This window comes from Tiliqua scincoides, chromosome 2, assembly GCF_035046505.1.
Source record: "Tiliqua scincoides isolate rTilSci1 chromosome 2, rTilSci1.hap2, whole genome shotgun sequence".
NCBI lineage: Eukaryota > Metazoa > Chordata > Lepidosauria > Squamata > Scincidae > Tiliqua > Tiliqua scincoides.
This window is the reverse complement of record NC_089822.1, coordinates 67,728,626-67,742,010: the sequence shown is the minus strand read 5'-3', so window position 1 is coordinate 67,742,010 and position 13,385 is coordinate 67,728,626. Positions and strand designations below refer to the sequence as shown.

The 13,385-nt window shown below is 42.9% G+C and overlaps 1 protein-coding gene across 3 annotated transcripts in view; it reads left to right on the top strand.

Annotated features, from left to right (window-relative positions):
* The window catches only part of VPS13A (vacuolar protein sorting 13 homolog A), a 195,267-nt gene that overhangs the window by 40,589 nt on the left and 141,293 nt on the right, over positions 1 to 13,385 (top strand). For all 3 annotated transcript variants that reach the window (XM_066617808.1, XM_066617807.1, XM_066617809.1), the window contains 5 exons: positions 1,059 to 1,186; positions 6,792 to 6,898; positions 8,153 to 8,324; positions 10,264 to 10,326; positions 10,903 to 11,032. In XM_066617808.1, coding sequence (XP_066473905.1) covers positions 1,059 to 1,186; positions 6,792 to 6,898; positions 8,153 to 8,324; positions 10,264 to 10,326; positions 10,903 to 11,032 — 600 coding nt within the window. The remainder of the gene's footprint in view (positions 1 to 1,058; positions 1,187 to 6,791; positions 6,899 to 8,152; positions 8,325 to 10,263; positions 10,327 to 10,902; positions 11,033 to 13,385) is intronic.

Genomic DNA, 13,385 nt, shown 5'->3' with positions numbered 1-13,385 from the left:
AACCATGCGTAGCCCTCCGCAGGGCTCTCCCAAGTGCTAGAATGTTGATAAACATTGCGTGTAAAGCACTTCTGGTTTGCATGAGGTGCTCTGCGTGCTCTGTGTCTCAACATTCAGGGAGCCCTGTGGAGGCTTGCAGAAGTCCACAGCAAGTAAAAGCTCCCCTTAGCAACATGATCCTGGCGATTACGTCCTGGGCATCATGTTGCTGTCCTCACCTCACCCTGCAAAGATTTACTTAGGGAGTAACACTCTCTGAGAACTACTATACTAGACAACAAATCCCATTTAATGCATTGGGACTTACTTCTGAGCCCACATGATTAGAATTGTGCTGTTAATATTTTACAGTCAGAAAATGAGTGTGTCTTAAAATGTGCTTTGCCGTTTTCTTCTGAAAAGAAGACAAGGGCGAATGAGTTTCGCTATCTATTGGCCAGATCAATTAGTATTATCTTGCACATTTTATTTCACTTCTTTCACAGAAAGCAGTGTGGCTTGGGGTTATCCCATTTTATTTTGATATTTCTTGGCAAAGCAGCATCTTTAACTGAAAGATGTTGACTGGCTTGAGACTGCTCAGTGAATTTCTTTGCTGAGAGGAGTTGAATCTACATTTCCCCAGGGTCCATAATCTTACCTGCTGTATTACACTTGCTCTCTCCAATAACAATGAAAGAGGCACCAACACTGCACTAGACCTAAACAACCACACACCCATCTCCATGGTGGAGGGGGCTGTAATAGAATGATTTACTCTTCTACTTGCTAGTCTTCAGCATGTAAGTTATGTTGGCAGGCACATTAAATTGGGCAACTGATCATGGAAACGGAGCTTACTTGTGAGTGGCAAGGGATTCTACCCTTTACTTGCATGGTTGTCAAGAAAGAGAAGATATGTCCACACTGCACCAAAGGAATCATAGCCATGTTTGAAAACCAGACAACTGCAAGATAGTTAGCTAAAGAGTTATTTCTGCTTTTCATCTGTTTCTCATGAAATATTTCCATGTTCTGCTTGTCTCTTGAATAACTTAATCTAAACTTCTGTTTTTTAGTATTACGTCCAATTTCAGCTAAAGCCAAGCTCCTTATGAATCCACGATCTGATGTTGATTTTTCTGCACCGAAATTAGACCTAGATGTAAATCTTCAGGATATAGCCATAGAACTTAATAAGGCACAGGTAACGATTCATATCTATAACTTACAAATATTCTGAAACCTTGCTGCTATAAGGCCTATAAATTTATCTCATTAAAGGTTGGCCGTCCAGTTCTTTTCTTTTGGAGGAGATGCAGCAGCTCACATCTTCCTATGCCTGCATGCTCACATCTGAGTTTCTGCTTTTTTTGCTTCCAAATGGCAACATTTTTCTTCTTCTTGCACCCAATTGTTTTGTTTTTGGTGCAGCACAGAAAAGATAACAACCTACTGCTCTTGTTCTACCCATGGGAGCAACCAACTTTTTTCTCATCTCAACTTGGAGATCACAGTTTGATGGTCTCCAAGCATTTCTGCAGCATTTGACAGTGGGAAACTTATTGAGGGCTTTATTTGTGGATACTCCTGTGGCAGTCCTCCCTTCAAGAGTCCTTAAGAATGTAACAAGCAGACTGATAGCCGATCCTTCATGATGCTACATGGACTTCTCTGCTTTGGCCGTCAGACCACTATATAGTCATAGAGGTGATCTACCAAGACATGTAGCTTAACAAATTGGCAAGGGTTGTTTCATTACCATTGTTTCTTTAGTGCTCTCAGAGCACTGCTTCTGGGATATAAACTAAGTTCCTCAGATTCTATTACCAAGACATTTGCTTTTCCTGAATTCAAATTTCAGAAAAATTTCAAATTTCCTGAATTCAGTACTTCATTATTAGTGATCCCATTTGGGGATACCAAATGTTTATGTTTTATTGTTTGAAAGAGTAAGAATGACATGCCCTTAATCTTAGCCTGTTAACTTTTTATTGTTTGAAAGAGTGTCATGCCCCTAGAAGAACCTAACCACTGAGTTTCTGCATGCATCATGGGTTGGACTTCTTGATTAGCGACTCATTCACAGATGTGTTGGGCTATTGAGAGATGTAGTATCTCTGGAAACGTAGAAGCCACAGGAGGAAAAATGATTTTCTTCTGTATTTTTTTTCTTTTCTAGAAAAAATACAAATTTGGGGAAATTGAAATATGTGCAGTTGTTCTTTTCATATCAAGCATAAACTTATTTTACTGCTTTACGGCCCAATTCTATTTGAACAGCGTGCCAGATGTTGCTGGTGCAACATTCATAATATCCTTCCAGCATGAACGGGGAGAGAGAACAAGAGCCAAGACAATTTCATGTCAGTGCAACTCTCCTAGTAAGGCTACCAGTGTCCATAGAAAACATGAAACTATGATGTCATCAGTCATCAGGTGGCAGTCTGATGTCCTTCTAATGTTGCCCCAACATCAGCTTGACATTCAAGAAGCCAATCACTGCATCTACCCATCCTTAATGCTGTGGTGTTGAGATAAACCCTGCATGGTGAACCAGTCAGGGAGCTCTGCAGGCATAAGTCCAGTGAACAGCCACTTCTGGGATGTGCCAACCTCCAGCCAACAGCCCTTAGGAATGAGTACCACAATGACAGTCACTGCCACCAACCACAGTAAGATTCCACAATGACATGGTACAAACATAAATGATACAAGGATGCCATAGTATCTCCAGCCCCAACAAGAGCTGTGGCACAGAGAGCAAGGAGGCAAAAACAGAGAACTGCTTGGAATCCCAGCACCCAATGAATTTGAGCACTCAGGGCTCAAGTCCGCTTAGACCAGGGGTCGGCAACCTTAAACACTCAAAGAACCATTTGGACCTGTTTTCCGGAGGGAAAAAACCTCAGGAACCACAAAACCCTTTTGACATCTAAAATGAAGATAACACTGCATATATAGGTGTTTTTTTTTTACCTTTATGCTCTTATAGTTCTCATTTTTATAATGTAGCCGTATCTTGTAGCTTTTAGTTAGTTTTGTCATACATTCTTGTCCTGTGGTTTCAGATGCCTGGTCCTCTGTGGTGTTTTGCCTGATTCCAAGGCCATTCTCTGCCTGGAGAATTAAACCCACTTTAAGCAAATTAGCTCCTTTTCTTTCCCCCAACAAATGACCCTGGTTCTGCCCTGCAGTCCTGCTGGACCCCACCTCCAGGGTAGCTCGCCTGTTCAACCTGCAGAGGTCCACTCTCCTGCCAGCAGCCTCCCGCCACTATAGCAGACCCTTGGTCCTCAGCAGGTCTTGGGCACAGCAGCCACACACCAAACTCCAGTGTCTCCAGCAGTCCATTAGACACAAAGTCAGTCAGAATATCCAGGGCAAGTCCAAAGTCAATAAGCTAAGTCACAGTCCAAGGTCAGATTCCAAAGTAAGTCAGTCAAATCAGTCAGAGTATCCAAGTCAAAGTCAATAAGCCAAGTCAGTCTCCTCTCCAACCTGCACTCCTTCTACAACCCACACCCCCCCTTCCTTCCTCAGGTGCTTGTTATATCCCTGAGGGCCCTATTGCCTTCAAGTGGCTGCAGCTGTGCAGCACACTCTGCTGGATGCCCAGGCCTTACCCTTAAAGGGGCCACTGCTGACACCACATCTACCTCCTCACCAGATCTTCCAGGATTCCAATACATATGGCAGTTATGACGTCTGCTTATCTTACATGAATACTAAAGAACTCCCCCCACCTTCCAGAGGCACCCTGCTGGAAGGAAAAAAGGACACAGACTCCAGAGGTGGGGAAGAGAAGAAGCCAGAGGTGGGGGGGGGGAAGCCACAGGCCAGCTTCTGCCCTGCCTGCCTGCCCTCCCTCACTTAGGCTGCAACCCTCTCCACACTATCCTGGGAGTAAGCCCCATTGACTACAGTGGGACTTCTGAGCAGACAAGTTGGTTGGAGCTCTCAGGTTGCAGTCCTCTCCACACTTTCCTGGGAGGAAGCCTCACTGACTACTTGTGAGTAGTCCTGCATAGGAGGGGGCTGAGGCTGCAGCCCTCCACACCTTCCTGGGAGGAAGCCCTACTGACTACAGCGGGGCTTACTTGTGAGTAGACCTGCACAGGAGGAGGCTGAGGTTACAGCCCTCCACACCTTCCTGGGAGGAAGCCCCACTGACTACAGCTTACTTGTGAGTAGACCTGCACAGGAGGGGGCTGAGGCTACAGCCCTCCACACCTTCCTGGGAGTAGCCCAGGGACTACATCGGGGCTTGCTCTCGAACAGACCTGCACAGGCTCCCACTCACCCGTCCTTGCGCTTGGTCTTGAGCAGGCTCCAAGGCTGCCATCCCAGGCACCCTTTCCTGGGAGTAAGCTTCATCCGCTGTAATGGGGCTTACTACTGAGTAGACACACAGGATGTCTCCTCAGCTGTAGAGGAAAAGCCTCTCCTTGCTCTGACTGGGGACCTGCTCAGGGAAAGGCGGGCTGCAAGGGCTCGCAATGCCTGACGAGGAGGGAGTCCTGCTGGAGAGTTGGGGAAGGGAAAAACAGGGAGCTTAAGCCTGCAGAGCGGGCAAAATTGAAAAGGGAAACCAATGCGGGGCAGGTGGGGGTGAAGGGAGAGGAGGGCAGTGAGCTCAGGGGGCAGAGGGAAGCAGCCTGCCCTCCCAACACAGGTGCCTCCTGTCACCCCCTTTGCCACTTTCATTGGGAGGAGCCGCAGCAGACAGCTGAAAGAGCCGCATGCGGTTCTAGAGCCACAGGTTGCCGACCCCTGCCTTAGACCATGCCCACATACACACATGTCTAAGAAGCATCTTTTTGATTACAACAGAGCAAAACATGGAAAATAGCTCCCTTGGGGGTCAGGTGAAAGAAACACACAGAGTGCTTAATGGCAAGGGTTTGAAACTCTGTGGGTTCATTCACTAGCTACAAAAAACCATTTTGACTGAATGGAGTGGAATAAATCACAAGGGGATCCTAAATAGCTCTTGGGTAAAGCAAAGTGTTGATAGCTCAGTGTACAAAGATTTAAACTTGGAACCATGCAAGATTGGTTAAAGGTCAGCCAAGGGGCTGGCTTCATCCAGCAAGGCACTCATCTTTTGCATCACTGGCTAGTAACACCAATGGCAAGGACAAAAGATGGAAGATTCAGGTCCAGAACCCACACTGACTGCAGCCAGAGACAGTTGAAGAGCATCTTGTCTAGCATTTAACATCCTGCATTATTGTAAACAGCCACATGTGGCAGGGACGCTGTAGCATAGGGATCTATTAAAGAGAGCACTACATGGGCCAGTCATTGGGCTAGTATGTAAGCAGGGTCTCTATTGCAATGGCTTGCCCAGCTAGTGGCACCCCCACAAACCCTGTTCCTTTTGCCTATTTGATGGACCTGCTGGCTTGGTGTTGGTTTGGTGCCTTTTCTGTCTTTCTGTAACTGCCTGCCTCATTGACCATGGGAGCAGTAAACAAGGTCCTCATGACCACATTGTGTTGCCCTGTTGGAACCCAAGAAGTCACAAGTGAGAATGCCCCAGTCTCTAAGAGCAGAGAGACCCCTCCTCCAGAGACTCCCACCCTGAGGCCAGCTAAGGAACAACTGAGGTGGGAGGAAAGGACCCCTATATACTAACAAAGTAACAATAAGTGTGATACAGTAGAAGTTTTTATTGAACAATGATAGAGCAGCATCTGAAAGAGAAACATGCAAGTAGGATTGCTAATCACCTCCTCCTGGCAGAGTTGTTGCACCATTTCAAGTGATCCAACAGATAGCCAAGTAACAGGTGCCAGTGAAGTATGACTGTACCAGATACTTCACTGTCTGCCATGGAGTTTCCAAAGCCGCAGGTGCCTGGCTGAAGGAGTAAGTCAACAACCTCATCAAGCAGCGGCTGGGCTGACCCTGGCCACTACAAGCAGGCTAGAGACTTCCCTTGGTGTCTGTACATCAATCTTCACTGATTGGACAAGTGCCTATAGGGAGCAGAGAAAGAAAGAATGATTTGACAAAAGCATTATTCACACTTGTTCACTAGAACGTGTATTTGTCATTTGAAAGGAACAGTAGTGCCACCAGAGTATACAAGCAGTGGTTCCCTGTTAGGAGACAAGAACATTGTGGCCCTGAACATTACCTTTCCCTCTTTTGGGGAGGTGCTACAGTGAACTCTCTGGAACATGATTGTGCAGCCCCCTGTGGCGATGGTGCAGTCCTGGAAAACAAAAGGGAATCTGATGAGTGTTAAGACAACAGTTCCAATAGTTGATGGCATTCGCCAAGGGAGAGCAAATACTTCCTGCTCTTACCTTTTGCAAAACTTTGTTACAGTTTGTAACAAAGACACATTTGAAAATCCTGAATTCCACCTTATTTGGGTTCCACCCTCTCCCCCAGTCGTCACCACTGGGATACTGCTGCGTCTTGTTCTGAGGAGGGGGAGAAGCCAGAAGAGCTTAACAGTGCCCAACATCAGGTCCCATTGTTGCAGCCAAAGTGGCTTCTCCCCCCATTGCTCACATTGCTCCTGGGGGGAGGGGGAGAATCAGATTGAAAAATGCATCATGAAAAGATTTTAAAAGTTTTTATTTTGGTTGTCTTCAATGCTTAATTGTATAATTTTAATTAATGGTTACTGTTTTAATATGTTGTAAATTACTTTGTGTAGTTTGCTTGAAAAGCAGTGTATAAACACCCTTACTAATAAAAATACAAATAGCATGTTAAAAATGTATTTTTTGTAATCATTTGTACTGAATTCCTGTGTTAAGTGGTAAGAAATCTATTGCACTTTTTTGTTTTAGTATTTTAGTATCATGGAACTCCTTGAATCGGTTGATATGATGACCCGAAATTTACCATACAGGAAGTATAGGCCTGAAGTTCCTGTGTACAGCAATGCTAAGATTTGGTAATATATTTAATTGTTGTTTTTAAAAAATCTTGTTCTAAAAATCATCTGTGTGACTGTTTTGTTTAAAAAGCACTGTATTGTTCCTATGGAAAGATTTAAATGAAAGAATTCTGTTACCACAGCAGTTCTCAGACTGTGCATCTGGGACCCACCAGTGAGTTGTGAACCACTTTTTGTTGGTTTGCAAAACTGACAGAGCGGGTTAGGCTATGTCCATCAAGGTTTAAGCAAGCTGTTACTTGGGGAAGCACTGCTGCCCAGTCACCATTATAGCCACTCTGCTTGGCATTTATAAATCAGGCATCCACTTCTAGGGCCTGTAAAAGGTTTGAGAACCACTGCCTTATCAAATTACCTGGTGCACTTCTGGCCTCCTTCTTGATAGATACATGTGCATTTCTTTAAACTGTGTGTTGAAACGTACATGACACAGTTGGAACAGATTTCATGCTACAGTCCCATACACACATGAGAGTACTTGCCTTTGAACTTGGACTTATTTCTGAGTAGACGTGTGTAAGATTGTACTGTAAGTTTTAATGTTAAAACAGGATGAATTCGGAATGAGTGGAAGTCTTCAATTCTCCTCTGTTTTTACATTGTTCTCTTTCATCTTTGACCCTAGAATTTTGCGTTCTTGACTGTAGATTTTGCACATGGGAGGGGAAAAAAATCACTTCATAATAATTTTTCTACTTTTTAAAGTTTTATTGATATTATTGTGTATATTTATATATCACTTTTCAACAAAAAAGTTCACAAACCAATTTACAGAGAAAATCAAGTAACTAAATGGGTCTCTGTCGCAAAAGGGCTGTCAGTCTAAAAAAAATGCCAAAGAACACCAGCAGACAGCCACTAGAAAAGACACTGTTCTGGGGTGAACTCTGCCATGCAGTTACTCTCCCCTGCTAATTGTAAGAGGAGAACCAATTGAAAAAGTGTCTCTTTGCTCACTTATATGTTGCCTTTGGGTAGGAAAAACAGTACCGCTCTAGCAGGAAGTAAATAAAGAACAATGTTAAAGGGAAGATAAAAACTCAGATGTCTTACAAGAAACCTATTTTTATTCATTTGAACTTTTCTTGCCCTTCTGAAAGTGCGCAAATTACGGAAATAATAAACTCAAATCACAGTGAATTCTGACATTCCATACCACTCCAATAAAAACTTCTGGTTACTCAGAGCAGCAGAATCAAGGGAGAAGTGTGTTTACATTGAAGTAACACAAATATTTTATGTTTTTATTAGGTGGAAATACCTTATATATGGTATTCTTGAAGTAAATGTTCAACCCAAGCTAAATATGTGGTCTTGGGAACATATTCGCTACCACAGGAATCAAGTGAAGAAGTATAAAGATCTATATAAAACAAAAATAACAACAAAGAAACCTTCTGAGGAGATTGTGAAAGCTTTGGAGGTTGGTACTTTTATTTACTATTTAACATTTACCACAAGCACTAAAAAGACTACTTCTGGTAGTTTGTATATTTACCCTGTACATGTACTATTGTACATTTATACAAATTTACTGCTTTATTTGGAGTTATGTATTCAGGTACTCTGTTCCCACATCTTAAGTCAGCTATTTTCAATCAGTATGATACGGCATATAGGTGTGCTGAAAATGGTCCACAGGTGTGCCACAGGGGTTTGAGGGTGGGTCATTTATTAATAGAATCTCTAGGTGATGGGAGCCCCTAGCCAACATTGTTATGTGTCTTGTCAGTTGTCAAAAACTGATGGTGTGCCTTGACAATTTTAGCACCTAGTCAGTATGCCGGGAAATGAAAAAGGTTGAAAATTGCTGTCTTACAGCCCAATCCTGAGCTGCCCAGAGCTCCGGAACCCGGTGGCTCCAGGGAGGGCTCCCGCTGCATCCAGCACTACCGTGGGAGGGGACATTTGTCCCCTTCCCCCAGTAAGGGAAGCAGCCCCACGCCCCCAGCCATGCCTCCCCCCTCCCTGGAACGCCTCCTCCACGCCCCTGACCATGCCCCCATCTCCTGTTCTGCAGCCTGGCGGTCAGGGAGACAGCCGAGCTGTGGAACGCGGGTGCCCGCTGCACGCTGGCTCAGCGCTTTCCGGATCTGGGCTAGCTGCGGTGGGAGCCCGGCGTTAAGCCCCGCAAACGTGCTACATTTGCGACTGTGGTCCGCGCCATGGAGGCGCGGTGCAGACCACAGGATCAGGCTCTCTAGTAGTACCAATTTGAGCTAAACAGCTAAACTTGAAGAAGTTAATTAACAGCCACACCCACCCACCTCTCTGCAGCCATCTAAAGATCGGACAAAATCTGCAGGATAGGGATGGGGGGAACCTCTTATGCAAGCAGAAGTGAGCTGAAGTACTTTGTACTCTATGGAAGTACCCTGCCTTCTGCATTCCATATTAAAATAAACTGTATTTCTCTACCTTGTCTTGAAGTTCTTCTTTCAGCTGTTTCTCTTAATAGAATTGGTTGGTTGAATTGGTTGGTTTTGAGTTTCCATCTGCCTCCTCTCCACAGTGGTGCTTCAGGATTTTGTTCTTGATCTTTGCCTGCAAGTTTCTTTCCACATACCATGACTGGATGACTGTTAAATCTTGTGGCTTTCAGTTCTACCTATATCTCTCCATTCCAGCTAGTTGTAACAATTGATAAATGTTTAGCCTTACCTAGCAGATGAGTTGCAGAACAGAGCCACTCACAGATAAGATACTTGTTTCTGCATGCTATGCAGAAAAAGATTAGTTCTAAACTGAAAGAATTGTGAAAAAGAATCCCCAGTGCTGCCTAATGAGGCCTGAGCATGCTGATTGGCCATCAGGAACTATGGAATTTTAGTTGAGTACCAGTTAAAAGAAAGGGAAAGGAAAATGACAGAGTGGATTAGGGAATTGGCCTTGTCAAGTCCGTAATGACTTATGGTTCACCCCGCACAGCGCACCATAAGTCATTATGGAGATATTTGATTAGTGCCAGAGAGATGTTCATCATGAAATTAAAAACCTCCTCTCTCATTCTATTCAGGGAAGTTTCAGGAGGATGGAAATTATCATCACTACTCCCATGATTAGGGAACCAACCCCAAATCTCTCACCTTTTAGCTCTATACAAAAGAGAGGTTTCAAAAGGATGAAAAAGAAAAGAAGTGACCTTTCTTTCATCCCAAACTGCTCCACACTTCAAACAGCACAAATCCTGAACACCACTACAAAGTTTCTTTTCCAGGAAGCTGGTCCTCTGACCAAGAGCACTTCTTTTAGGAGTTAGGTACACACCACAACATTTTATTGTGCGTCTTCCTTGTAAATTACTGGTGTGAAAACCTTTTGTCATAACCTTGTGTATATTATGCTATTTTTTCCCTTCATAGGAACTAGAGAAGACCTTGGATATATTCAACATCACTCTGGCAAGACAACAAGCAGAAGTTGAGGTAAATGTTTTATGACAATAATGGATGGTCATGGATTCTTTTTTATGGAAACCATGAATTGCTTTAGATCGCTGGAATTAAAAAAAAGAAGAAGCTTTGATTCTGTTTTAGATAAAACAAATACCCCTTTAATTCTCTCTCCCCCCTTTCAATGTAATGTATAAACAAACAAACAAAATTCAAATTCAAACATCCATGCTGTGGTTTCTGTATATGCATTTTAAATATTTAGTTTCAGTATACAGTTATCGTCTGTTCTGCCATCTGCTCTGAGGATGTTCATAGATTATGCATTTAAACATGCAAAACAACAATTACTTTTTAATATATCCTATTTTTGTTTTACACCTACAAGTCTGTAACCAGAGTCCAGAATTAGGATTGCAGTTCATTAATATACTGCAGTCTGTCCCCCAACGCTTCATGTTGTGCTACAATTCTTCACAATCTTGCCTGATTTCTTTTTGCTTCTGGTTCTTTTATAGCTAAAGGCTTGCCCTGTAGAATAATATATTTAATGTTACATATTAAATAAGGTAACGTTCGTGCCTCCCTTTTTGTTTGTGTGTGCAATAGGCAACGAAGGCTAGATTAAAGATTTTCAGACCGGGGTCTAAACAAGATGATGAAGGTTCTGGTGGCTGGTTTGGTTGGATGTGGGGATGGACTGGAGGAAGCAACAGTGAAAAGATACAAGAACCTAAAGGTACAAATATTTCCTTTTGGATTTAGGAGTACTCATAATGTTAGTTACAAGCTCAAAACTAGTACTGTGGTCAGGGGCCACGGTACCCAGGGTGATAACACCATGACGTTATGATGTCATTTCCAAGTTCTTTTGGAGGAGGAGGCCTCCTTTGTGCTCGCCAGGCCGAGCACGAAGAGGAAAGAGGTTGCGGTGATGTCTGTCCAGCCGCCCCTCCTCTCACTCAATGGGAGCTTCTGGGAGAGGAGGAGTGGGCGCAGCAGCCAGTTTGCAAAGCCACCGAACATGGAAAACATAGTGGTGACCATGACTGGTGCCACTGCTGCTTCTCCTGGTCTGGTCCCCGTGTACAGGGAGCTCCACCCCTCCTTTCTTGGCCTGCCTGCCTACATTGAGCAATGAGGGACAGTCCCATCAGTCAGGAATGCTCCCTGTCTCCACCAGGAACACGACTTACTTATTTTGGTAAGTCCTATTCCTGGTGGAGGCAGGGAGCTTTCCTGATAGATGGGAATGTCCCTCAACTCAGCTTAGGCAGCCAGCCCAGAAAGGACGGGTGGAGCTCCCTGTGCTCAGGACCAGGAGAGGCAACAGTGACAGCAGTCATGGTCACCACTATTTTTTCCTCTTCTTGTTCAAAGATAAGTCAAAACTCCTCATTTACAGCACAACTGTAAATCCAGCATAACTGCCAGATCCTGGCCCCGCCTCCCGCTCCCCGCCAGCCCCCCACCTTCCCTACCCTCTCCCTTCCCTCTCCCTTTTATACTTAATCCCTTCACTACCGCTTTCAGTGTCCCGCATAATATTCTCCATCTTCATTAACCTTCCATATCTCTTCCATTTGTTTCTGCATCCTCTCCCCTATATGATTATAATAAAATAAATTATCTATTTTCCATCTTCTAGCTTCTTTATAATTACTTTGAATGCTAACTTCCATATTAACTATTGTGTGGTCTCACACTTGTATAATATCTATTTCTGTATTGTTTGTTTTTGGTAGGAAGTGGCTTAACAGTATTATATAATCTATTCTAGAAAATGTTTTATGTGCAGAGAAGAAAGTAAATCTTCTTTCCTCTCCTCTTATTTCCCTCTATAAATCCTTCAAATCCATTTTTTAAATTAATGCGTGTAATGCCGTAAACTACCTTTACCATCCTGTTTGAGTTTCAGTACAGTCTAATCCATTATCCATCACCATGTTAAAACCACCTACCGTTAATAAATTTTCCTTTTTTATATTTTCTAACTTCTATAAGACTTTATAAAATCCTTCTTGCTTCTCGTTTGGCGCATATACATTGATTAATGCACATTTGTCCCCTCTGAGTTTCCCTTGAATCATTAAATATCTACCAGCAACCTCCTTTCTTATCATATTAACCTTAAATTCACATTCTTTAGAAATCAAAATCGCTACACCTTTAGATTTAGAAGTACCAAGTGCTTTCTCATAAATATCAATCCATCTAAATTTTAATTCATTTACCCCCTCTTTTTCCTGATGAGTCTCTTGTAAAAAAAAATATCAAATTTTCTTTTATTTATCCGATTCTGTTCTCTAATGACTCTTCATTACAGGACTTCTAACATTCCGTGTCATTATCTTCAGGTTTCTAACCATTTTTATTATCTATCAATCTCAGCTTCTGTATTCCCAGAATGTGAATAACAAAGACCCACCTCCCAATCATTACATAAACTCTAGTCAAATCCCAAAGTACCCTAACATACAAAACCTTAACCTCCACCATAATACAATTCCCTGCACCCAAAATTTACCTTCTCACCCCCCTTCTTGTTACCGTCTTTCAAAGCAGTGTGGGGGCTGTTAAAAATGATATAGGGTGTGTTAAAGCTGATCTGCAGAAGGTTGATCAGGCAGTAACTATACTACAACAAGATACTAAAAAAAAATTGGATCCCTTGGAGAACAGGTTAAAAGTTTGGAACACAAATTGCAGGAAATTGAAGGTCAAGTAAAAATGAATTCCAAGAGAGTATTTGACCAAGAAAATGCAACCAGAGATTTGGCAGTTCAGGCAGTAATGTTTAAAGGTAACTTCAGAAGACAGAATGTGAGAATTCGAGGAGTGAAGGAGAAGACTTCAATTGAAGAAAGAAAAATGATTAATGTGGTAATGGAATGGATTAGAAGACTGCCCCGAAATTGAATTAACAAAGTGGGATATTGAAAGGTGGCACTGTATAAAGAGGGGCTCAGGAACATTTCCTAGAGATTTTTTAATAAGATTTTCTAACTACTCCGAAGAAGCAGGAATTAATGCAGGTTATTAGGGCTAACCCTGAAGCATTAAAAATAGAGATTCAATAATGGTTTTTAATG